Source organism: Coregonus clupeaformis, chromosome 2 (genome assembly GCF_020615455.1).
Source record: "Coregonus clupeaformis isolate EN_2021a chromosome 2, ASM2061545v1, whole genome shotgun sequence".
NCBI classification, from domain to species: domain Eukaryota; kingdom Metazoa; phylum Chordata; class Actinopteri; order Salmoniformes; family Salmonidae; genus Coregonus; species Coregonus clupeaformis.
The window spans coordinates 34,049,408-34,076,755 of NC_059193.1; the positions used below are offsets into that span (position 1 = coordinate 34,049,408).

At 43.4% G+C, this 27,348-nt stretch overlaps 1 protein-coding gene across 18 annotated transcripts in view; it reads left to right on the forward strand.

Moving 5' to 3' along the window:
* Positions 1 to 27,348, forward strand: part of LOC121535521 (rap guanine nucleotide exchange factor 2) — a 136,732-nt gene that overhangs the window by 86,720 nt on the left and 22,664 nt on the right. For 8 of the 18 annotated variants that reach the window (XM_041842663.2, XM_041842735.2, XM_041842743.2 and 5 more), the window contains 7 exons: positions 17,956 to 18,087; positions 21,140 to 21,317; positions 22,888 to 23,024; positions 23,883 to 24,041; positions 24,385 to 24,537; positions 24,761 to 24,925; positions 26,848 to 26,967. In XM_041842663.2, coding sequence (XP_041698597.1) covers positions 17,956 to 18,087; positions 21,140 to 21,317; positions 22,888 to 23,024; positions 23,883 to 24,041; positions 24,385 to 24,537; positions 24,761 to 24,925; positions 26,848 to 26,967 — 1,044 coding nt within the window. Of the gene's footprint in view, positions 1 to 11,590; positions 12,296 to 17,955; positions 18,088 to 21,139; positions 21,318 to 22,887; positions 23,025 to 23,882; positions 24,042 to 24,384; positions 24,538 to 24,760; positions 24,926 to 26,847; positions 26,968 to 27,348 lie in introns of those variants that run through there. The other 10 variants (XM_041842682.2, XM_041842718.2, XM_041842752.2 and 7 more) reach the window with 5 other exon arrangements.

Sequence of the window (27,348 nt, forward strand, 5' to 3'; positions counted from 1 at the left end):
ATTGTACCATTTGAAAGTTGACATTTTGATTTTATTCCCATTGTATTACATTTATCAGCCAAAACATGTATTCAAGACCATGTTGTCTTAACCAATGGTTGGCACAACACAAAATGTGTATCTGAAAAAATATATATGAGTTTACGCGTTTTTGCATAAAGTTTAAAAAAGGAAATCATTTTTATGTATAAAAAAAAATCTCCAGAAAATATATTTTCGGGATGGAAAAACCATATAAATAGAATGAATAGAATGTACTTGTAACCTCTAACTCTGGCAATAGATGCGGTAAAGGGGTCAATGGAACGCAGACCGTTCCATTGACCAGACAGGCACACATTCAACAAATCTGAAATAACAAAGTTTCATCCATCATGATTTATGTATTGTAGCAGGGCCACAATGTTGTTACTTAAGTCCGATTTGGATATATTGGGCTGTTTTCGCTGCATAACATTTAGAAGTTTTCCCTTTACCGGTTTAGAAGAAGTGACTGCTAAATGCTAACTCTTGTTCGTATAAGCTGGTTAACATAGCTAGCAAACAGAAATCGGTAGTGGTAGTCAGTCGTTTTTAACTGTGACTATGACACGAATATTTGTTGGGGTTGACATCCATACAAGCATTTAACTCCAATTTTTACCTCAATGAAATACACATATAAACAATAGCCTAAATGTTGGCTATTTTTGCTGGGAGGAGATTCGGGATCTTTCGAACGGCCCTTTCCCCCACGCATTTCCATGGCAATTCCATTGTTTTGGTCGAGTTCGATTGATCCCTTTACCGCATCTATATACTTATTTTTTTTGGAACCATTATTTTACCAGGTAAGTTGACTGAGAACACATTCTCATTTACAGCAATGACCTGGGGAATAGTTACAGGGGAGAGGAGCGGGGATGAATGAGGCAGTTGGAAGCTGGAGATGATTGTGGCCTTGACTGGTAAACTATTTGACTGGTAAACTCATGGTTACACTCTCAATGGCTGCCTTGTATTGTGATGCAATAATTCCCATGGTAGTGTAGAATGTTCATTCAAATGATGCTAACTGATGTGGCTCATGCAATGGAATGTATTTTTTGTAATGTCAGTTGAGTTGTTGAGCTAGCAGTATATATTTTATTTAAGTGATAATGCCTGAGAAGCCAGTGTTTGGAGGATATATTGGCACGGGTGTTGTTAGGCCCAAGACGAAGTCACCGGCTTCGAGGGCATTATCACTTTTATACAATGGGTTACCAACATGGTGATGAGACAAGATCGTAATTGGATCGCAATTGGATATCACGAAATTGGGGAGAAAAATGGGGTAAAAAAATAAGTTATTTTGATGAATTTATTCATGCTATTTCATCCTTCCACAAGATATAGTCCTGACACAAATCTAGGTTTGCTACCCAAGCCGGCTGGTAATTTGTTCTATCAGTTCGGTTGCTAGAGACGCGACCCAGTCTTTCAGTCTTTTTGTTCTGTATCTATGGACGTGACCCAGTCGTTCAGTACGGCAATGTTCCATTGCCGTACTGTCTGGCAACCTTCTTATCCTTTGCTTGCTAGCTAGCCATCTACGGCTAACTTATAGTCACGTCAAAAAGTGCAGCCAGAATAACAGCAAAGTAGCTGCATTGCATTTGTTTAAGCTGTTTTCTAGTGACATTTATTTGGATACATCCGTAACAATGAGCTAATGAGGCGCGATTTGGCATAATGTATTCACTCATCAGGACACTGTTGTTCAGAGGAGCTAGCCAACAACACAGCTAGCACAATCACTTCAAACTGAAACTAGAAAGACTGCAAAGTAGCTGCACTTTTTTCAATTGACATTTCTTTGTATATATCCATAAAAATTATGCCAGCTGATTCATGATTTCGTCTGGCTGAGAAACGCTTCCTTTCCTGTCTGTCTCATCCCGACTCCCGACACGTTCATTACTATGGGACAGCTGGAGATTGAATTTGAATATTGAAACAATGTTGCAAATGTCGGAGAGACAGACAGCAAGGTTTATACAAATCTCCACTGTTGAAAACGAAATGTTAGTCTAAAAGAAATGTGAGATAATGTCTAGATGCTTTTTATAGTGGAGATCAAGTTTATAACTTGCCTGCCTGGGCTGATGAGACAGTGGATTGCACAGTCAGATGGAACAGAGTAAATAGGCATTTTAACGTCATAGATTTAGCGTGTGGTAACTTGTGGAATAGACATCGGCTTGAATGCAGTTTTAACGAATCAGCATTCAGGATTAGACCCACCCGTTGTATAATTTATTATGTTTGAACAAAAGAACATAGCATTAGCCATAGCAAAATGCAGAGTTGCAGGAAATGTGCTTTAAAACTGCAAAATGTTCTCTCAGCTCCATGGCAGAATATGTAGAATCGCATGAAATTAGCTTTAAAACGTCTAACATTTCTCTCAGCTCCTTGGAGAAATTTGCAGAATTGTAGGAAATTAGTAAAAAAAATCCTAAAATGTCACTACACTTCCAAAATTGTTCTCTACAATTCAGCTGCTCCGAAGGGCCGACCGCCCCCATTGTCATGCCCCCTGCCACGGCCACTACCTAAGCCCCTTTTTGATCCAGAAAAAACCCTGATATCAGCCATTTATATTTTCCAGTGATGGATGTCTCATGGTATGGTGGGGTATGCAAAATGGGTCAACTTTGAGCACCTTTATCTCTTGAATATTTTCGCATTCCGGTCCAAAAAGTCACTTTGACACTTCTACAATGGGCAAATATGTATGTAAGGTTTCATTCAAATCAAAAGGGATGCTGTCAAAAAGTGATTGAATTCAAATGGATTTACCCAGAACAGTGTGTTTGTGTTACCCAAGCTGGCTATTGCTTTAGATTGAATACCACTCCTTAAATATAGTATCCTCAGGTACTCTATCAGATGTTCCGATACTCCAGTATTCTCATATCCTGATTTGACTCCAGGATGCTGCTGGCTCCGGACGAAATCGGATTAGAGATGGTGAAAAAATAGGAGTGCTAGGTGAACATTCAGTTCAGAGATGAATGAGAGCGAGAGAGATGAGTGAGACGAACCTGTCAGACACGCCCGTGGAAAAGCAGGGGTCCTATTTTTAGAGCTGTCCTTTGTGGTGGCCTGTTCTGCTGTGTCTAGGTTCAACTGCTGCATGGATACAAAAGCCCCAGGTTAAAAGGATTTACACAATATCATAGAGACACACAGAGACGGATCCAACCACTTGCTTCTGTAATGACCGACCAGGGAGAACACATCTTCAATTTATTTTTTGCTGGCTATGTAAGGAAGTTATGGTAAGGGGGCACTTTATCCTAATGTAATCATAACAGTTTTGAACGGTCACAATTCCCATGATAAGCATGTATAGATTGTTATGTAGCCTACATTTGTAACTATTGATTTGCATGAAAACTGTTGTCCTAAACATGGACTGATTTGGCATTCCCTCATATCACTGACTGTTGGGAAGAGTTTGAACTTCCAAAACAACAGTGTTGAGTAATATGCTTACAGACATTTGAAGAATAGTAGAACGAGTAGGCCTATGGAGGGAAATTGGCTCTAGTAGGGGTCATATCATGCCATCTAATCTCCCTCACTGTCCCCTGTCTCTGTCAACATTGGACGATGACATCAGCATATTGTGCCTGTTTTGTGACTTTCTCGGTACTCTTCTGCTCCTTACTCAATCTCATGTAGTCAGTCAGTCACACACACTGTCTCAGTTTTGACGGGTGAGATGAAATGTTATGCAGCCAATATAATGGGGAGGTTGAATATTCTGTGGTGTTCACCAAGCCACATTCATTTCCAGGCTTAAACACTTCAACTACCGATCTTGTTATTACATGGACCTTATTGTACAACACTCAGACCCACTTTCACATGTTCCAATGGCCATCAATCATACACTCGGTCTGCAAAATGTATCTGTTAAACGACCAAACACCTCACCGTGGCCCTGACACACATCTTAAAACAGAGGCATCTCCACCTATCCTCCAGGGCCCGGTTTCCCAATAGCGATGTAACTTAGGCTTACGACTGTTTTAACGATGCATCGTTCCAACAACGGCCGAAGATGTAACATGCATTTCCCACTCAGAGAGTGTTCGCTAAGTGCATCGTTGGAGCATGTGTCGATACTCATAGGTTCAAAAGAAAGGAAGCACTGCTCTCAGATCAGATTTCAACATTCAAATATTACCTTAACATTAGAATTATTCCATAATACTAGAGAGATATTATCACCAATATGGCTGCAAATATTGAGGCAGCTTATTCTAATGTTTGGCACATAATTGCGTTGTTACACATCATAAAATACTGTACATACATACAGTACCAGTCAAAAGTTTGGGCACACCTACTCATTCCTGGGTTTTTCTTTATTTTTACTGTTTTCTACATTGTAGAATAATAGTGAAGACATCAAAACTATGAAATAACACATATGGAATCATGTCGTAACCAAAAAAGTGTTAAACAAATCAAAATATATTTTATATTTTAGATTCTTCAATGTAGCCACCCTTTTCCTTTGATGACAGCTTTGGACAATCTTGGCATTTTCTCAACCAGCTTCACCTGGAATGCTTTTCCAACAGTCTTGAAGGAGTTCCCACATATACTGAGCACTTGTTGGCTGCTTTTCCTTCACTCTGTGGTCCAACTCATCCCAAACCATCTCAATTGGGTTGAGGATGGGTGATTGTGGAGGCCAGGTCATCTGATGCAGCACTCCATCACTCTCCTTCTTGGTAAAATAGCCCTTACACAGTCTGGAGGTGTGTTGGGTCATTGTCCTGATGGGATGGCGTATCGCTGCAGAATGCTGTGGTAGCCATGCTGGTTAAGTGTGCCTTGAATTCTCAATAAATCACAGACAGTGTCATCAGCAAAGCACCATCACACCTCCTCCTCCATGCTTCACGGTGGGAACCACACATGTGGAGATCATCCGTTCACCTAATCTGCGTCTTACAAAGACACGGCGGTTGGAACCAAAAATCTCACATTTCCACTGGTCTAATGTCCAGTGCTCGTGTTTCTTGGCCCAACCAAGTGTCTTCTTCTTATTGGTGTCCTTTAGTAGTGGTTTCTTTGCAGCAATTCAACCATGAAGGCCTGATACATGCAGTCTCCTCTGAACAGTTGATGTTGAGATGTGTCTGTTACATGAACTCTGTGAAGCATTTATTTGGGCTGCAATTTCTGAGGCTGGTAACTGTAATGAACTTATCCTCTGCAGCAGAGGTAACTCTGGGTCTTCCTTTCCTGTGGCGGACCTCATAAGAGCCAGTTTCATCATAGCGCTTGATGGTTTTTGCGACTGCACTTGAAGAAACGTTCAAAGTTCTTGAAATGTCCCATATTGACTGACCTTCATGTCTTAAAGTAATGATGTATTGTCTTTTCTCTTTGCTTATTTGAGCTGTTCTTGACATAATATGGACTTGGTCTTTTACCAAATAGGGCTATCTTCTGTATACCACTCCTACCTTGTCACAACACAACTGATTGGCTCAAACACATTAAAAAGGAAATAAATTCCACAAATTAACTTTTTACAAGGCACACCTGTTAATTGAAATGCATTCCAGGTGACTACCTCATGAAGCTGGCTGAGAGAATGCCAAGAGTGTGCAAAGCTGTCATCAAGGCAAAGGGTGGCTACTTTGAAGAATCTCAAATATAAAATGTATTTTGATTTGTTTAACACTTTTTTGGTTACTACATGATTCCATATGTGATATTTCATAGTTTTGATGTCTTCACTGTTATTCTACAATGTAGAAAATATTACAAATAAAGAAAAACCCTTGAATGAGTAGGTGTCCAAACCTTTGACTGGTACTGTACATACATGTTGTATAGGTTAAACTTTCCAGTTGCACTGACTCACCCAATGATGATGAAGCGTAGGCTGCTCACAGTTAATGGCCGATGCGCTCATGCCTATAGCCTATCTCAAGATAATCTACTTTGAAAAACAGTGCTGTTCGCTCAGAATTGCTCAAAAGGTGAGAAATAAATGTTGCTTCTATAGACAGATTAGTATTTTCAGCAGTAGGCATTTATTTGCTTTCCAAACTGTACGTTTTTCTCGTGATTTGTATTTAGAAATTTGCAAAAGGCAAACTGACAGCCACAACCAACCATAGAAATATAATCAATAGATGGCAGTTCCCATTCAAGTCAGGACTGGCAGCCATTGCTAGTGTACCCCTGATTTTAACAGTCAATTTGCCAGGGTTATAGGTTCCAAAACCATTCTATGGATTATATGTCTATGGCCATAACGCAACAAGTGGTTCTATATTTGGTGCGCATGCTGCCCAAATTGCGGCCTTCTCGAATGTTAGTGCTTGTGATAAAACTTCACCCACAGAATCTATTGATCCTCTGTGGCTAAATTATGCTCTCTGGTGTAGTATTTTGAATGATTTTATTTGTCTGTTCAGACAGGAGTAATATAGTTTTTGAAATAAATATTATTTCTATAATTTTGGGGAAATTACTTCAATTTCAGGGGATGCTGCAGCATCTCCAGCACCCCTACTTCCCGCAGTTATGGCCTTAAGATGCTTTTGGGAAACCAGACCCTGGCTGTTTTGACACCGCTTACTTGCCCTACATCCTGGGAGGAGTCTGAGCCCATTATTTCAGGCCTTTCCTCTCCCTCTTCCTGGTCCTCCCCATCCCTCTCCTCATATTGTCTGTATCAGAAAAGTTGATGAAAACAAAAATGTTTTAAGATTAGGCATAAGGTTAGCACTGTGGTTAAGATTAGAGTTAGGTTTAAAATCAGATTTTAAAAAGATAAATTGTAGAAATAGGCAGGGTTTAATTATGACTTTGTGGCTGTGGTAACCTTGTTTGGCTCGGAAAGCCTCTCCAATTCCTGCCCGGACAGGAAATGTGCCCACGCCAACTCGTGCCAACAGCAACACAATACCTTGATACCTCTTGAACTGGCATAGGTGGCGTGGGAACAGCAGTGTCAGGAAAGAGGCGTGAGCCCCTTTTATTTCCCCACAGGAAGTCGACCCTAGAGGAGGAGATGGTAGCAGGGTATTAGCAACTTATTGATATGCACAGTCTGCTATTTAACAAGGCTCTAGACTCTCTCACGTATACTAACATTAGGAATTACACCGTCATGATCGGTATTGGTGTCACGTTCGCTTAAGGAGGACCAATGCGCAGCGTTGAATGCGTACATATTATTTATTAAACAGATCCCACGATCAAAACAACGAACGAAACGTGAAGTCCTTCGATACACACAAACCAAAAGGAACAAGAAACCACAAACCAAAGTGAAAAGACCGATAGTTAAATATGGCTCCCAATCAGAGACAACCAGCTGACACTCGTTGCCTCTGATTGGGAGTCACTCAGGCCAACATAGATATACAAAACATAGACTTACACACCCTGGCTTAACATAACATAGTCCCCAGAGCCAGGGCGTGACAATTGGCAGGCTGGTAGCGTCCGTTTTAGCTGCTTTGGTTAGCTTGACTGATGCTAATCGCTTAGCTAGTTAGCTAGCTTAATCGGTTTTATATTAGTTGTTGAAATAATCAACAGTGTTGCAAAACTAGAGAGAAACCGAGATTTAGAGCCAGGCATAGTATATATTGTATTATGTGCTATTGTCCTATTTTAGAAATGGCCAATGCTACCCAATGATAAGAGCATTTGCATTGGTTAACCTTTGAAATGTGTCATTTCAGTGGTTTAACTGGCTCTGGCGGTATCTGGCGAGGTGTTAGTACCGGTATTTGCTTTGACTGGTACATATTGACTTGTAGGAAGATGCAGAGGGGGAGAGAGGAAGGTTTGAGCTCTTAGTCTTTGTCCAGCTACTAGACTGTGTGTGAGTGGGAAAGGCCATGTCAGATTTGATGTTTATAGTAACTTGATGGATTCACAATATTAGTTATCCTTGATACAGTAGCCTTGTGGAATAGACTGGGTTTTTAATTTGGCACTTTCTTTTGTCCTAATTTTCTCGTTTTCTTTGGTTCATCGTGTGCAGTCGTGCTAGTAATAAAACTAACTGTAAATTGCTTTTATCTAAAGACAGTAAATGACTATTGCTTTTATGTGCTTGTTATGTCTGCCTACAGCATGCACCTGTGTATGTCTGTACACATACATGTGAGTTTGCTTTTATCTTCCCTACCGTGGTAATGAACTTTTTACGACCCTAATGCTATGCATCCCGAGCCCATAATGTTTGGAATAAACTTATAGCCACAGTGGTTAGCAAAGAACAATACAAATGGCTGATGTCGAAAGGCTTACCGGCCCCCTCAATTGAATCTGAATCCATTAATGTTACGCTGCACTAGGATTGTTACATCAGTGTTACAATCAACTAAAATCAATGCGCCCCTGCCTTTCCTTTGCATTTAGATTGAGGTTGTTCAGCAGAATGTCAACCCCATAGTCTATGTCCCAAATAGCACCCTATAGGCCCTGGTTTAAAGTAGTGCACTATATAAGGAATTGGATGCTATTTGGGACCGAGCCATAGTCTCGTTGTCGCTGGGAAGCATTGAAGCGCGACCAAGAGTGTCTGGCTGTGGTCCCCAGACACGACCCCCCGCCCCCACCGCCCCACTCATTGCCGTGGTGATGTAATGACATAATGATGCCCTGGTCCCCTGACGATTGTTGCCAACAATGCTAATGACACCGTCATCAGCACCAGAAGCAAACACCTGAGCTTGTTTTGGTGATGCATTATATCATCGCCTGGGGCCTAGAGAGGGTGATGGGAATGATGTCACAGTGGGTATTCTCATGTTCCATTGGTCGGATGGAGGCCGACCAGCCAATAATAAATACAACCCCTGCTTTGGAGGCATTGTCTCTATTACCGCAGTAGTTATAGAGTGTATATGTGAACAAATAGCCCTCTCAAGCACGACTCAATACACACAACGTGTAAATGTAGTGTATACTATTCCATTGACCTACATTGATCTGCATCAGAGAGCCATATATAGATATACTGTACATACGTATGTTCAGAAGTTGTTGTTTTCCTATCCAACACTGCAATAAGAATCACTCTAGGTCACTTTGCCACAACCCATCCAAGGCTAATGTAAGGATGGTGTAAACAGAAAAGTTGCAAATCTGAAGGCAGCACCGGCAACACATACATTATATATACAAAAATATGTGGACACCTCTTCAAATTAGTGGATTTGGCTATTTCAGCCTTACCCGTTGCTGACAATTTCCATAGACAAACATTGGCAGTAGATTGGCTGCGAAGTGGTAGGCCACACAAGCTCACAGAACGGGACCGCCGAGTGCTGAAGTGCGTAGCGCGTAAAAATAATCTGTCCTCGGTTGGAATACTCACTACCGAGTTCCAAACTGCCTCTGGAAGCAACGTCAGCACAAGAACTGTTCGTCGGGAGCTTCATGAAATGGGTTTCCATGGCCAAGCAGCCGCTCATAAGCCTCAAGTCACCATGTGCAATGCCAAACGTCGGCTGGAGTGGTGTAAAGCTCACCGCCATTGGACTCTGGAGCAGTGAAAAAGCGTTCTCTGGAGAGATGAATCACGCAGTCCAACGGACGAATCTGGCGGATGCCAGGAGAACGCTACCTGCCCCAATACATAGTGCCAACTGTAAAGTTTGGTGGAGGAAGAATAGTGGTCTGGGGCTATTTTTCATGGTTTGGGCTAGGCCCTTGAGTTCCATTTGAAGGGAAATCCTAACGCTACAGCGTACAAAGACATTCTAGATGATTCTGTGCTTCCAACTTTGTGGCAACAGTTTGGGGAAGGCCCTTTCTGTTTCAGCATGACAATGCTCCTGTGCACAAAGCGAGGTCCTTACATTGTTAGTGTAAAAAAGCTATTTGTCTTTGACGGTCATTGTAGGAACACTGCTGGGTTTTCCTATTTGCCCGTTGGGGCTTTGATTCTCATTTGAATTACCAGTTTATTATTGTGCCACTTGGAGATAGTAATATCAGCTCCGAGTCACTCGGCTGCCTATTGTTCATTGTTTTGTGACGCGTCCCAAATGGCACCCTATTCCCTATATAGTGCACTACTTTTGACCAGGGTCCATAGTGATTATGTAGGGAATAGGGTGCCATTTCGGACACAGCCTTTTATTGCCCTTTAAGCAATTGTTCGCTGTGCCTTTTGTCATTTAAAGCGCTGTTCTTCTCATATCTCAGTGTCCGTCACCAAGCCTGGCCCACTGGCCTCATATCTGACTGGGGCCCTTTGTGTTGCCAATAACCAGAATCCCCTAGGGCAGGGTTCCCTAACTGGTGGCTATTTGGCCCACCAAGTTTCCTGGAGGGGGGTGGGATTTGTTCCAAAGTATTCCCACACATAATAGAGAGATGCACAGTATGTGATTGTGTACAAATGTGAGCAAGGTTTGAAATTAATATTAATAATATATCCGTTTGGGCTTCTTGCAGTCCATTTGCAGTCTACAAATTATTTGTAATTATATTCTGGCCCCCTGACCATCCGCTCAAGACAAAATCGGCCCCTGGCTGAATCTAGTTGTTGATCCCTGGCCTAGGGGAATGGGCGTCCCCTGTACACACACACACACACACACCATGCACGTATGCACACATGCACTCATCACCCAGTGGTATATTGTGAAGGGTGGTTATGGTGTGTGTGTCCGTGCGCGTGTGTGCGCTTGCGTGTCATCATTTGAAAGATCCATCAGCCCTGTCTGTGATGTGATACCACAGCCCATGCTTGATGGGGGCCTACTCTGGGGAGAGGAGTCGGTGACTAGATGGCTACTGTCTCTGACACAAATGTGTGCCCCCCCCTCCCCCTGTCTCTCTCTCTCTCTCTCTCTCTCTTTCTACCTCCTCCATCTTTCCGTGTCTCTATGCTTCTGTCGCCACAGCAACCACCAAAGGCCCCGTGGGGGCGAGTCATGCTCAGTCGCCGTGGTTACTATACTCCAGCCGCGTGACAGCGGTGACATCATTGTCATACCGATTTAAGTCGAACGCCGTTCGTCTCCATAGCCATTTTATTACCCACTGTCTTTGAGCAAGTCTTTATCAGGCCCACCTTTCCTCTTTTCTCCTCTCTCACTGAAGAGGATGCGCCCCCCTCTCTCTCCCTCTCTCGCATTCTGTCTACCACCCAGGAAATTGCTTTCCTGGTTCCGTTACCATGCCAACTGGCTGCAGCCGCCGTCCTCCCGCTGAAGTGAGCGTGATAATGGCATTATTCTCGCTGGGCTCGCCGCCTCTCTCCTCCCTTTCTCCCTAGTATCCTTTTGATTTCTCTCAGCGTTTTGCTCTCCTTTGCGTCCTCCATCCCTCTTTTTCTCGATCTCCCTGTGTATCTGTTTGTCTGACTCCAGCTAGCCTATTCATCCTTTATCCCTCTATCTCTTTTTAAGCCGTGTAGACTGTGTGAGTAGAACAGCAGGCACCACCGGCTGCTCTCTCAGCATCAGTGAGGAAGGGAGGTCCCTATTCAAGTCCCCCCCCCCACCCCCATCTCTCCCCAATACACACACTGACACACACACGTCCCCGTGCTTTGGTCCACAAATTAACCGAGAGTAGTGTTAACAAAGCCAGGATCGTGGTGGCTGTGGCTCCTAGGTCTCAGACTAATCTAATGGTGCGTAAAAGCCGAGTCGTTGCGTGCGCGTAGGCGTGCTTGTTTGTGACAGCCAGCCTACCATCGGCAGCGAAAGAGAGCAGAGCAGGGAGGGAGAGGTAGGATGAGGGAGCGAACGTGAGTGAAAGTGCTGTCAGCCATTTTAGCCTTTTCCCCCCCTTATTTTCCTGCCGTATTATCCACACACCGGAGCTCACTGGAGGAGGAATCTATCTAATTGGCATCAGCGTAAAAAGAAAACGCACGACGAGCATCCTCAGTCGATTTTTTTTCTCTCCCTCTTCCCTTTTATCCATCCCTGTGCTGCAAGACCATAGCGGGCGCTGGGCAATGCAGGCTGGGCTGTTCTCTCGCTGGAGTTAAACCCCGATGCAGGGCTGCTGGTGCGTCTGAAACCGAAGCCGGCTTCATTCAGCATCACCCCCTCTCTTCCCAGAACGAGAGACAGCCCGGTAGATAGCTGAGAGAGGGGAGGAGGAGGAGGAAGATGGGGGAGAGGCGCGCTGTAGCATAGAGAGCTGGACTCAGGATGTTACATTTTAGCCCGGTGTATATTGTATAATTATGAAACCATTAGCAACAGCAGCCAGCCATGGAGTCCCGAGCCAGCAAGATAAGAACCCGGTAAGTGTCGACGTGTGCATTTATTTTTTGCTCTATGACCCGATCTCTGGATATGATTAGCTACCCTATAGTCTAATGGATGCTCATCAGGTTTCTCTCAAGCCGCGCTTAGATGAATGAATACGCCGGGCCCAGCCCATTAGGCAATAGCCCAGCGCCAGACAGGAGCGCGGACGTCTTGAATCACAACCTTATTTATCCGTCAGTCCGTGTAGCCTGTGTGTCAGCAGTGTTGTAGGCTAGTCACCACGGCCATGTGCTCGCTGTCACACGCTCCCGTTGCAAGGCGGGTGGAATGGTTTACAACTGTGACTCGAGAGTATCTGGGTTCCTCATTAAGTTTTACAAGGCACTTACGAGACAATACTTTGATTGCATCTTTCTGCACGATGCGCCCTTATAAAAGAAAGGTTAGCCGACGTCTTGTGCAAATGCAATACAGGTGTCGTAGATCATATTTTTTTGCAAGGGTGGGTGTGTTGTGACGTGCGGTTTGATGGAGGCAGCCTTGTGTGGGGTGCTGTCCATGGTGCTAGTAGTGACAGCCAGACTAGAGACAGCGATCAGGCAGACATTTGTAGGCTACTGAGTGGTCTGCACATGAGCTGTAAATGAATTGATTGGCTGTCAGCGACTGCTGGCATCACTCAACCCTCCGAAGCCTTGTGCCTATAGCTGTAAATCACAGTGGTATACAGATTGTGGAGGGTAAGTTACATCTATGTAGCACACAGATTTAGCCTACTTTCTTTCTCTCGCTCTTCCACCTCAACAAGCAAGAAGTATGCAAATATTTATAAGTGAATACAGTGGGAGACAGCAATCAAAGAAGAGTATCATATTTCTGGAGTAGTGTCGTCATGCCTGTGACTAATACGGGGAAATTGCATGGCTATTTAGTGAGAGTAGGTAGTTGTCATAGTAGCATGGCTGTTATGAGGTAGTGCATCATTGTTGACCCTTCTCTCTCCCTCTTTCTCTCTCTGTCTCTTTCGCACCCTTCTAAGATATGATTACTGTCCATTTAAAGGCTCTGGACAATGCCCCATTTTTTAAACGATATTAGATTACAGTATGAGTATTTGGTGATTGTCAGTGGCAAAGTTATATTCTAATGGATGTCTTATGTGTTGGTTGGTAAGACTTTTATCTCATGTTCTCTCTCCCATCTCTGTGCCATGCCAGCCATGTTGTGTGTGTGAATATGTGCTCTGGTTGTGTTCACAGGGCAGAGTGGGTAAGCCTTGTCAGAGAGAATATCAGGTCTGTTTAATCGGACACCCAGCCCAAACGGCTTTAATCTCTTGATCCACCCGGCTCAGGAAAGCGAGAAGCCCCCACCACCAAGGTCTGGGACTAGGGAGAACTCTGGGAATAGCGCCTGCCGTATTTGGTCTTCCAACATCAGCATTTTCACACCTCTCCAAAACTCAATTTCCCATCTACCTTAGTTAAGCCTCTTTATTTATTCTCCAGGTAGAAGGAATAGCCTCCAAGCTAGGTCATCCAAGTCAGACAGTCACAGACCTAGTTTCACGGTTCACCCTCTGCTGTATACCGAAATCCCCATAAAGGGGTTGAGACCTAGTCAGCCCTTCCATCCACATCCACGGGGCTGCCGCCAGTGCGGCAATCTAGGTCATTAGGTCTACAGTGTAATTTTAAAAGCGCCACATCTGCTCACCATGAAAGGCACAATTGGGAATGCAGTGTTGTGGCTCGAGCATTAGAGGATGCAACTGTTCTAATCCTGTCATGACCAGCTGATTGTAAATATTTTTGGCTACGGATTGGAAAGAGCTGATTTCATTATTTTGATTTGTCCTGAGAATATCTAGAACAGAAGGGAGTGTCACACAAGGCCTAAATATGGATTAGGCAAATTGTGCGTTTGGATTTATTTATTTTTGACCTCGAGATATTGCATGTTAATGATTGCGCACATCCTTAGAGAGTTTGAGAAGGGGTCGCTGTAATGACACGTCAAAAATGTATAGCGATTAGCATCCTAGCAGCAGCGCTGATTAGAATAGCTTAGCGAGCCTTGTTGATGTTGTTAGCAGCCATTTTCTCAGAACTGGCCATGCCAATGAACTGGAGGGGGGGGTCTAGCCAGTTGGTTTAGGGTGGGTGGGGGGATACAGCCTGGATATTGCTATTGACATGTGGCTATCGGCCGTGTGTACTACTACCAACCTCTGGTCGCACATGTGGTTATTGATAAACCTCCCGTTGCTACATGTTCAGGGTTGTTTTCTGTTTGTCCACCGTGCCATGCACTTCTATATCATGATGGAATCAGCAATCTGCTCCACCAAACATTCAAAATGCAGGCTCTCTCAAGCTAGTCTATAGGCAGCCTTGATTTCTTTTCACCCAGAATTCTTAGCAAATAGGACAATAACATTGTGCGCTAGTCTATAGGTAGCATTGATTTTTGCGCGCAATGTTTTTTTGAAATGAAATGATACAATAGCATTGCCCCTTGTTCTATAGTGCCATTGACTGTCACTGCTGTTCAATGCATACTTTAATACAGACTGCAATTGTAGTCAGTGTGTACCATTGGAACACAATTCAGTGTCCAGTCATACAAGACGGTAACATTTCCACTTAATATATAGTGCCAAGGAATGTCATTCAGTTTGTTCAATGCAGACTGCAATTGTTTAAGATCTTCATTGTTGTAACACAATTCAGGGTCCACTAATAATCTTTCTCCACTTTGCTGGAGGGGGTTCAGATGAGAAGATGGGGAGAGTGGCTCTACCAGGCTGAGGGGCCCTGGCTCTAGCCCCCTTGGTGAACCATTTGGTTCTGTGCACCGATCCGGTTAATGAAATGTGATGGTCGTCTTTGATACACTGTAATGACATCACATTCACAATCGTATTGGGGTGTGAATGTATTGGGTGTGGGCTAGCTTTTTACTCTGTGGTACACAACACACACACACACACACACACACACACACACACACACACACACACAAACAAATGCATACACACATTCACTCACATGTGTACACACACACACTTCACAGCATGATTAGTTGCCCCAAGTTGATTCATATTTAAAAGTGTGACTTACAATTCATTGCAGTTCTACACCAACACTTTTTAAATTCCTTGACATAGTTTAGTATCTACTACAATTCTGTGGTGGTTCCTGTCAAAAAATTTATATAGCCTAATGTAAGTGTTGAATATTGAGTGATTTCTTAACCAAAAACATATTCTCCATGGAATATGGAGAATTTGGAAGTGTTAATTCCAGGAGCAGAACAGTCATCACTTTTCCCACCTTTAAAAGCTGTTGATTAAGTAATTCAAACCAATGTTAATACCTCTCCTCCTCAGCCTCACGCTCTATCCCTACACATGGAGACTGAGATTGACTATGCATACATATCGGGGGAGATGAGTCAAACCGATTTAGTTGCAAATTAACCTCGAAATGTATTATACATCCAATGTATTACATTTGTCAACCATTTGAGACCTCCAGAATTACTCTTATTGAAAGTGTTTCTCCATAATTCATCAGCGACAAAGTGGTTATTTAAGTTCAAGCATGCATCTGGGGCAGATCTTTTGTGCAGTTTCATGACTGTTGTGCAGTTTCATGACTGTTTTACGTGCGTGAATGTATTTGGTGGTTGTGAATAGCATGGTTCGGTGTATAGGCCTAATATCTGGAGCAGTACTATTTTCCTGTTCTAGTTTGTATTCAAATTTCTTAGCTGAAGCACTGCCAATGTTCTTCTTTTCACATTTTCTTTCCAGCAGTGACGCCCTGATTGAAGCAGTTTAATCACATGCACTGTGCTTTTAGGTGTGAAGATTTAAATATTCATGCACTGTCGCTGCCAGGGGTTGGGTTTAAGGAGCAACTGCCTCCCTTAAAGCTTTGAGCATGGTAATAAATAGATAAATAAAACATTAAAACTCAAATATTCTTATTTAACTATGCCTCTTGGAGTACTGTGGCCTCTAATCTCCTTTTGATACATTTAATGATTTTTCTACTCCTTACATAGGCTTGTTTCTGTTCGGATAGATATGCTTGTGGATTCATGCTCCAGAATGCTAATAGCAGTTGTTGTTGTTGTTTTGTTATTCTAGCTAGCCCTTTTGAGATTTTGCACCATTTTGCACCATTTTCTTGCATTAGCTTTAATGCTAATTCTGCCCTGGAAATTCTGGTGGCGGTGCGTCTCTCAGTCATCTCCATATAGCTTGGAAATTGGGTCATATTCATTTTAACTGGATCTAGTAGGCACTCTTCCATATTAAACACACATAATGATGGGCTACTTGAAGCCTCAATGTTACATTCACTGCCTCATGATGAGTCTATGTGTGACTAACACCACAGAATGTTTCTGGGAGTCAGGTAGTTATACATGCTTGTTGCCATTGGTACTGATGTCTTGTCAAGGCTTTAGCTCAACAGGCTAACACAATCTTGTGACATGCTGGAGACCCAGATTTGAATCCCAGTCGGTCACACCAGCACGCAAGACCCAGTACCCAACTACCCTCACTGCTTGGCCTATGGCTACTTTCTATACACACAAGATGAGCTCAGCAAATATGGACACGAAACAGAACGGCAAAGTTTGCCTACCAAACGCTGCACTTTCAAATAGAATTTGCATTTTAGTCATTTAGCAGACGCTCTTATCCAGAGCGACTTACAGTTAGTGAGTGCATACATTATTATTTATTTTGTATTTTATGTTTTATATATATGTTTTTTCTTTTCTTCATACTGGCCCCCCCGTGGGAATCGAACCCACAACCCTGGCGTTGCAAACGCCATGCTCTACCAACTGAGCTACAATTGTGCGCCGCCCCATGGGTCTCCCGGTCGCGGCCGGCTATGACAGAGCCTGGATTTGAACCAGGATCTCTAGTGGCACAGCTAGCACTGCAATGTAGTGCCTTAGACCACTGCGCCACTCTGGAGATAATTGACAATAGATCTTGGTTTTATGTGCACTTAAAAGCATTGAGTAAATGGCACTATTGCAGGGGGGCTTAAAATGTCAAGACATTTGAAAATATATTATTATTTTAATGTTAGATAAATACATGTTGTTAAACTCCATAAATGTTCCCCACGGATACCATAAAAGTGGGAAATGTTATTAATTAATTCATTTGATTATGAATTATTTGGAAGAAGTTTAGCATTAACTCACAGGCTTCATTAGTATTCTTTTCATGCATGTTCTATTAAGACTGCTGTGTAATCACAGGAGAAGGAGATGGGTTAAATTAATTTAAATGAGCTGAAGATGATGAATCATTTCCATCTAGAATCAAAAATCACTCTGGGAACTCAGAACTCGCCCACTGGCAATTCACAGGGCATTCAGCGGCAAAATAATTTCAACATCTCAAATAATTTCTACATTTTCGCTTTGGGAACTCTGTGCTCCCACACGTTCCCCTACCAACTCCACTCGTTCCCTGGCCACACTAACATCTAATACAGACGGGACTCTAATTTGATTGCAATGTTTTGGTAATGGCTAAACAAGTGCTGCACCCACCATGGAGCCAAGTGCCTTTTAAACGCCGGACAGTCGTGTGTCGGTGGTGTGAGTGGGTTGTGACTGGTGAAACTGACCATCTGTCTGTGTGTGTGTGCAGCTCCCTGCAGACTTCAGCCGACTCCACCTGGCCGACGGCTTGCACCCACAGGTGACCCACGTGTCCTCCAGCCACTCAGGATGTAGTATCACCAGCGACTCTGGAAGCAGCAGCCTGTCAGACATATACCAGGTAAGCACAGGCCCCCCCCCCCCTCGTAACGTCCTCGTAACGTCCCTACAACATCCTCTAAATGCCTGTAGAGCAGTCCCCCTTCCAACCCCCCCACTCTGAAAGTAGCAACCTACCAGGTAAGCAGGCCTCCCTCAAATGTCCCAGCAATGTCCCCCCCAACGCCCTCTAAATGCCCATAGAACAGAACAGCCCCCCCCCCCCCCCCACACTCCACCATCTCGTGACTGTAGTCAGGCCCCAAAGCCAATCGCACCTAATCCTCTTACCACACACAGGCACCCCATTGGCTCCCGGCGTCATCACCTGCTGTGTGTGTGCATCTGTGTGAGTGCGCTGTGCGTGTGTGCATTAGTCGGTGTCAGTCTGTTGCCATTTCTGTGTGTGCACGTGCACAATCTGTGTACAGTACATACTGCGTGTGGGGGGGTGGGGGCAGGTTATGCCCCTCATCCAGTCTTAGGGCCATCTGGTAGGTCGTCATTAACAGGTCTGCTGTAGCGGCCCCATTAAAGTCTACTGTTCTCCTTCGCCAGTCCGCCTCTCTCTTTATGATCTATCTGTCCATAGCTTCTCATCACTATCTTTTTCTCTCTATCCCTCCCCATTTCTATTCAGTCTTACTCGCTCACTAATGGAGGTGACCCAGACCCACCATCACTTAGTCTGAGAATGTTAGATTTACCGTCTTCAAAGCTTAGAGAAAATGGATGACACGGTAGTAGTTCCTTCCTGGACAAGCATGTTTGGGTTAATAGCTGTCCACATCATCAGGGCTGGAGCATAGAGTGAAGGAGGGTTGATCCAGCATAAAAACACAGGCCTATTTAGTCAGTGTGTAACAAAATCATGAGACTCGAATTAGATTTGTCCCGCAGCTGCAGACCAGTGACTGTGTTTGTTGCTTCAATCTCGATGATGGTGATAAGACCAATTCAAAGAGATTTTACATGATTAAAGAACAATAATTAGACAATATTGTCTATTAATAAGACTGTATGTCTATGATTAGACAACTATTCACATTTCTGAGTGTTCTTGACAGATGTCTACCAGGGTAAAGCGCTTGGCGATGCTACTCTTTCCTTTCATCCACGAGCCGTGTCCGCTGGAGTGCCCCATTGTCTTTCTCCCGGGCCAGAAGAATGGAGCTGCATCCTCACTGTCACTGCCTTGCAAACATGGCCGACTGTTTTGTGTCTGAATAAATCATGAAATTGGTTCTTCAGAAGGACACTTGAAAGCATTGATCCAAGAATAGCCCTTTTGAAATATTAACTACCCCCCCTTTTTCGCTCACCACACATTTATGGATCATACATCATACACATGCGTACACACATACACAGAGGGGTTCTGAGTTTCTCTGTATTTTCGAGATAACATTTTACATTTTTGATTAGATTTTAACGGTTCAGAATTCCCAGTGTGTTGGTAACATTGTGTAACTCATTGGAAATGTTGTCCGAATCAAATCCGAAGGTGTTGCAATCTCCCTCAGGCACACACTTCTAAATTATGATCAGCACACCACTAACAAGCATTTAGTATATTACAAGCCTGAGGTGGGTGGCTAATATGGAATTGACATACAACAATATTTAATCAATGAAAGCTACTGTGAGGACATATCTCTGCTATTTTAGGACAGTGTCCTCCTGAGGTTTGAAGCATGCCAACAATGTTTTATTTTTGTGGAATGTAGTTGTTTTCTACTGGGTTTCGGCATCAGTAGACATTCACATCAAGGTGAAGCTGAAGACAGATAGCTGTTTTCAATGCTGCTGAGATTTCCAGATATTTTCAAGACAGTTTTCTAAGATTCTCCATCTCAGCAACTCGGTTATTCCCTGTCGCATGGAAAACCGACATACCTCGATCTTCAGATTTTCCGCTGTTTCACTCCTCCACATGTCCACACTTTACCAACCCCTTCCCCAAGGGAATAACCCCGCCCCCTTTGCGCTCTCGCCCCATCAGGCCCCTCTGGCCCGCCCACCTCGCTGACCTCATGACGCCTGAGTGGCTACTCAGACGGCACCCTGAATCATTAATGAGACGTTTCCACCTGGTGGTTAAGGAGAAATGACAGGACTACGTTCTGTGAAAGACGGGGACTCTTTGAAGCTCTGAAAAATTTAAACACGACTGGCAACCCGGGCGGTAAAGATGCGTCTCGGACTAGGCTTCTGCAGGCAGTATATGAAGGCAAGATTGTTTTTAGCTCTCTCTTTGAAAAGGCAGGAATTTAGGGACTGCATTCAGGTAAGAAGAGTTGGTTAGCACTCGACACATCTGGGCCAGGATTGTTTTTAGTTTTCATCTCCCTGTGTTTCATGCGTGGTTTTCGTTCTCAAGGCGGAGCTCGTGTTGAGAGCGCAAAACATGCAATATGGCCTCTCAACGATATTTATAGTGTTTGAGAAGCCTTGATGGATGCGCAGCGCCAAACGTTCTATTAATATCACTGTGACATTGTCAATTGCATTTATTTCGCTCCTAGTTTTTCTCTCTTTCCTCCATATTTTCTCTCACTCTTTCAAAGAGGTTGTCAGGCTCTAAAGGGGAGCTGGAGAGGGAGAGCGAGAGAAAGAGTTGTGAGAAAATTAGCTGGGTGTTTTATGCATGGCAGGATGCTTGATATGCAGTGTCTCTCACATACACCAAGACCTATCAGTCTTACTGAACAGGCTAGGTGTTGAGAATACTATTGGCACTGGTAGTTTCTTTCCTTGGTTGTACTCTGTTACAACTGACATTGTCACTTTTGATGCATTGCATCGATGCAGGTTCTGCTTATCACCATTGTTAGTTTTTTTTGCCAGCCATTATGTGTAGTTATTGCACCATATTTACCAACCTCTAATCTCAGCCCACCAGTTTGCAGCTTAGTGCAGACCATTGACCATTTTCCTGCACTCATGTTACTAAAACTCACTGGTTAAGATTGATGGTTGTTGTTACGATGGAGAATACTGTTGTGTTATTGTTGTTCCTGGATGACTTGATCCAGGATGACTGACCGACATCCTTCCTCTACTTTGACCCTCAGGCCACGGAGAACGAACCGGGCGACATGGACCTTAGCGGGCTGCCCGAGACCAACGTCGACTCAGAGGAGGACGATGACGAGGAGGACATTGAGCGAGCGTCGGACCCCCTCATGAGCCGCGACATTGTGCGGGACTGCCTGGAGAAGGACCCCATGGACCGCACCGATGACGACATAGGTGAGTCCGTGCTAGCACACAGAATGTTCCTCTAACATTCCCTAAAGGTTCCCCTTTGATTGTTTGAAAAGTAACTTTCTCACAACGTTCTGGGAACCAAAATGTATTTACCTGGTAGTGTGCCAGTGTTTCCCTACCGTTATGTAGGCACTTGGCAGGGTGCCCCCCCTCCCTTCCCTGCTTTGCTATGTTGCTTCCTGCCTCAGAAATTGGCTCCTAATTGTTTTAATAGATGATTTTGGCACAGAAAGGGGCACCCAACGACTATTCCACACTACAATTGAACCCTTACGCTAAATCTAGAAACAACTGTTAATATGCCTATTCCATTGTTTAATTACAGTACTACTGCTAAAATACCTTGTAAGTGTTTGCTATTTTTTGGCAAGACATTTGAAAAAGCAATGGGAGCAAATAGGCTTAGTTCACAAAGGGTTAATCCTACCCAGAGTTCCCATTGTAGGCTCATCAGTTTAATCAAGCATTCATGATTTTAGTCAAATAATCTACAGCCACGCCCCCTCTCCCAGTGCCACGCCCTTAGTTTTGCTCTGCCCCGCCCCTCTGTATTAGCTAGCTACCGTGAATTATGTGCCAATCTGCAGGCCTTTGTGCTTCACTGCTTTCATTAGGTGAATTTATTTTAGCCCGGAGTGATATTCTGTCTGTGCCACACAAAGCCTGTGATATCATAGGCCTGTTAGCAGCAATACAGTGATAGTGATCCAAAGAAAAGAGACTAGTTCACAGTTACTCACATTTTAAGCTTAGCTATAGATGTGGTGTGTGGATGATATAGTGGATACAAATACAGAAAGAGAGAGTGAGACAAAAAGAGAAAATACACCCACCACCCCTTCTCCTCCCCTCGACGAACCCCCAACCTCCCCGCCTCCCCTCCCTGCTCTCTGTGCCGGCAGGCTTTTTTAGGTCAACGCCGCACATCCTCTCCTCTCCCGACACATTAAAGTTTCAGTGCTTCCGAAGGCTTCACACATGACACTGTTTGCCATGCCAAGCACAGCACCCTAGACTTGCTTTAGGTGCCTAGCAAGGGGAGTCCTTTCCTGGTTCCCGGTTTAGTCCAAAATCACCCCAAAACGCCACAGCGAACTATTTCAAGGAGCCAAAAAAATGCATGGCGCAGGAATCAGGATAGGCAATGTCCTATACAGCTGAGCTGAAAGCCCCAATGTGAATTAAGGTTGACACACTGTGGAAGTGAATTTTCTTTTGAACGTCGATCACAAAATGTTTACACTCAAAAGGTTGCGAAACGCAGTGTCTGCTTTTACTTTTATGCTCATGCACAGATTTTTTTTTTTTTATCTCTATGAAAATGAAATTGATAGTTTGCCTTAGTGTACTTAAGATAATAATCCCTTTGTTGGGTACTCATCACTATTGTGGGGTTGAATTTAATTCACTTTCTCTCGCGCTAGCTGTGCCCTTGTCCAAAGCCGCAGAGAAGTTGAAGGACTGCCAAGTCCACCTATGCTCGTCCTCTCTCTCTCTCCTCTGTGTCAACCTTCCTAACCTCCTCTCCTCCCCCTCTTCAACCTTTCCACAGAGCAATTACTGGAGTTCATGCATCAGCTGCCAGCGTTCGCCAACATGACCATGTCGGTGAGGAGGGAGCTGTGTGCCGTCATGGTGTTTGCTGTGGTTGAGCGCGCCGGCACCATCGTCCTCAATGACGGGGAAGAGGTGTGTGTGGGGAGGGGGATGTGTGTGTCTTAAGTGTCTCTCTTATGTCTGTATTGTGTGTGCCTTGAATGTGTCTGGGTTTGCACATCTATGGCCTGGGCATGCACTTTGCCCTTGCCATTACCAATGAAGGTTTCTGATGTTTTTTTCCCTATTAAACATGAATGACTGCCATCTCCAAGAATCTCGGGATCATAAGATTCCCTAAGGGGACCAGAAGAGAGATCACTTATCTACTTTCTCTACAGCCTGGACAGGCCCTGGCTTTGAATTAAGCCATTTTTCCACTGCGATGCACCCAAACAATAGAGTGAAGAGCCATACCCTTAAGGGCAGTTCACTTCTATGGCAGTCCAGTCAATGAGAAATAACATCCCATTGAGCTGATTTGTGTTAGTAACATGTCCACTATAATGCCTTAGTGCATTGTCAGATTTATATGTATTGTTGATGATGCTATAGGGAAGAAATAGAGGGAGAAATCGATCTCTTGGTATAAAATATGATTTGCTTTTACTTCCATAATAAAAGGGTAAAAGCTTAGTTATTATTGTAGCGTTAAAACTGGAGTTTATTATGCTATTGAAACATTTGTGACCAGTGATTTAAAGATATCACCTGTCAAAGAATGTGATGCTCATCATCTTAGTTCAATTTGATTCCCTGCCAAAATATAGCATTAAACATCGATCCAATCCTAAATCAGACATGGCTAATGGCTAACTAATCGCTAATTGTGATTAAACAATGTGTTTAAAGGATCATTGTGGTGATCATTTCCTTTAACATTGATCCTAGCCTGATATTAAAACCATTGATGTCCACTGAATGATCACTGAGTACTTCTGACCCCCTTAGCTGGACTCGTGGTCAGTGATCCTGAACGGTTCAGTGGAGGTGACGTACCCTGAGGGCAGGCCTGAGATCCTGTGTATGGGGAACAGCTTCGGGGTCTCCCCCACCATGGAGAAGGAGTACATGAAGGGAGTAATGAAGACCAAGGTGGACGACTGTCAGGTAAGGCCCAGCACTGCGACTGGCTCATATGATGGACGATTGGTCGATGGCCCATCATAGGGGCCTTATTTCCATCAGATATATTGATCTGTATGATTTACTGGACCCTGTTATTTACTTGTGCAATTAGTCAGTTGCATTTTAAATCAAGCTTGAATTAAGTATCTAGTTATAATTTGCCAATAATTCAAATTAAGACACTGGGGTTAATTCTCTAAGAGATTGTATTTATGTCAATGGTATCATAAAATAGATTTGCTCAAAATTGATCTCAGCCATGCTGGTCTAAAAAAGATTGTGTCCCCAAGCTAACTACTTCTCCTCTCTCTCTGCTCTGCTCCAGTTTGTGTGCATAGCGCAGCAGGACTACTGCTGCATCCTCAACCAGGTGGAGAAGAACATGCAGAAGGTGGAGGAGGAGGGCGAGATCGTCATGGTCAAGGAGCACCGCGAGCTGGACCGCACTGGCACACGGAAGGGACACATCGTGATCAAGGTGAGTTCATTCATTCTTCAATAAATGCTATGTATACAACTTTGAGTGTTACCTAAAGGATTCTATTCTAATCTCTATTATCTTTGTAAATGGAATAGAACAGAAAAAAAGTATTGTCCACAAAATGTGGAAAGTTGCCTTTTGGTGTCTTCACAGTGACATGATACACATGAGACTCAAAACAAACATTAAAACGCTTCTCCTTGTACACCATCTCCCTTAGGGCACGACGGAGCGTCTGACCATGCACCTGGTAGAGGAGCACTCTGTGGTGGACCCCACCTACATCGAGGACTTCCTACTGACCTACAGAACCTTCCTCTCCAGCCCCATGGTCGTGGGCAAGAAGCTCCTCGAGTGGTTCCACGACCCAAGCCTCAGGGACAAGGTCCGCTCCCAGTTCAAAAGCTTTACTATCCATTTCAGTAAAGCATTTCAGTCATTGCATTGTAATGGAAGCTAGACAGTACTTAACATCCGTCATAGTAAACGCATAGATAATACCACATAGATCACAGATGCATGCATGCATACACTCTTACCAATGTGACCGACTGCCTGTTTTTTATATTGGATAAAAGTAGAGACTCAGAGCTAGAAAATGGTATATCATAGACTGCAGTTGAGGAACAATGGGAAAGTAATTCTGCTTTGAAAGTTGATAAACTTGTAACCTCACTTTTGAGAAAATGGTCCTTGAACGTTTTGGTACACCTACTGGAGAGCTCTTCTTTGTCTACACCCATTCAGCATCGTTCACAACCTCTTAAGCCTTAGCCCCACCCATCTCGTTAAGGATTCACATGTGAGGCCATGTGGTAAACACACGCTATATCAAATAAAATCTAAGTTTATTTGTCACATGCACAGGATGCAGAAGGTGTAAATGGTACAGTGATGGTACTTGCATAGTATCAATATCAAAAACAGAAAGTGTGCAGATAAAAATATTTTATATTTTATCATTATTAGATGACGCTTACCTGACACATTTGTCTAAATTGATGGGTCATGTGAAGCAAATGCTATAACCACCCCTCGCCCACATCTAGCTAAGTGGATGGGTCACTAATGTCTAGACATGTACACATGTTCATGAAATACAATCGATGGCCGTAATCACCCCCAGACACACCTGCTAATTTGATGGGTCATGTAATAATCCGGCCGAAGTGGAGTCTTTTGTTTAGACATGTAGCTAGCTAGGTAGCTAGCTAGCTAAACAATGAACCGGCATAACCCCAACTCATACTACTACCAATACAAACATTGTCATAGTTGTAGTATGAATCTGCAGGTAGCTGAAGCTAACAAACTAGGTTCAATGTTAACTAGCTAACATTAGGCTATAACTAGCAATGCAAATGGATTTCTGATTAGAATAATATTACTACACAGATCATACACGTAACGTTAGCTAGCGAGCCAGCAAGCTAACGTTTGCTAGCTAACTAACAGTATGCTTTAATTTGCAATAAAAATGACTTTCTGACTAAATTAGAAACGGACATCTGGAAAATGTAGCTAGACTCTTACCCGTATACATGGATGAACGCTTCACGGCAGACTGAAACCATTTAACTCTGTTTTGTTTGTAGCTTCATCTTGTTTGGCCAGCTTTGTGTCAAGTCACTCCGGTTCACACTGACCGTGGCATGTGCAGAAAGTAGCCCATCACTTTTTCCTACTGATCTGTCGATAGCGGCTGCTAAATTCAGGGCCTCAATTTTGTTGAGAAAAGTAGCAAAACTTTTGTAGTTCTCGATGGCTAACATTATCTTTAAAAAAACGGCGTGGTAGAAAGGACTGTCAACACATATTGAACAGCTCACGTTATTGACAGAAGCGTGCTACGTGGCATACCAATCCAAACTCATCTCCCGGCATGTCCAGCCCATACATTATCTCAGCCAATCATGGCTAGTGGGAAGGTTCCTGTCTTTTTCCATGGCTAAACAACTAGGCTCGTAATATAACAATTTTATTCGTATTTATGGATGTAATACAAGTTTGTTATTAAGGCACCTGAAAGTTCACATGTTCCAGAAGGCATTTCTGCCAAAAAAACGCATTTTGATAAAAAATAAAGTTTATGTTCAAATGCCTCTCCTGTGAAGTAGTGATGTGCGACATACGCCTAGTTTCCTGAAACAAGTCACATATATGGAGATTAATACATATTTGCGCACAAACACACATACATACACAGACCTAAGTGTGAGGAAATGCATCTAACTAGCTGGCATTCAATCCAAGCCATTTTTTTGTTTTACTGTGAGTGAAAATGAACCCTTCTTCTTGCATCCCCAGGTTACACGGGTAGTCTTGCTGTGGGTGAACAATCACTTCAATGACTTTGAAGGCGACCCAGCAATGACTCGCTTTCTAGAAGAGTTCGAAAACAATCTGGAGAGAGAGGTCCGTGTCTCAGTTAAGCATAGCATGTTTCATATCCAGTTCAGCCATTACTCCTCCTTTGCCTTCATTATACACTTCCAGTCAAAAGTTTGGACACACCTACTCATTCAAGGGTTTTTCTTTATTTATGATTTTCTACAATGTAGAATAATAGTGAAGACATCAAAACTATTAAAAAGTGTTAAACAAATCAACATATATTTTAGATTCTTCAAAGTAGCCACATTTTGCCTTGATGACAGCTTTGCACACTTGGCATTGTCTCAACCAGCTTCATGAGGAATGCTTTTCCGACAGTCTTGAAGGAGTTCACACATATGCTGAGCACTAGTTGGCTGCTTTTCCTTCACTCTGTGGTCCAACTCATCCCAAACCATCTCAATTGGGTTGAGG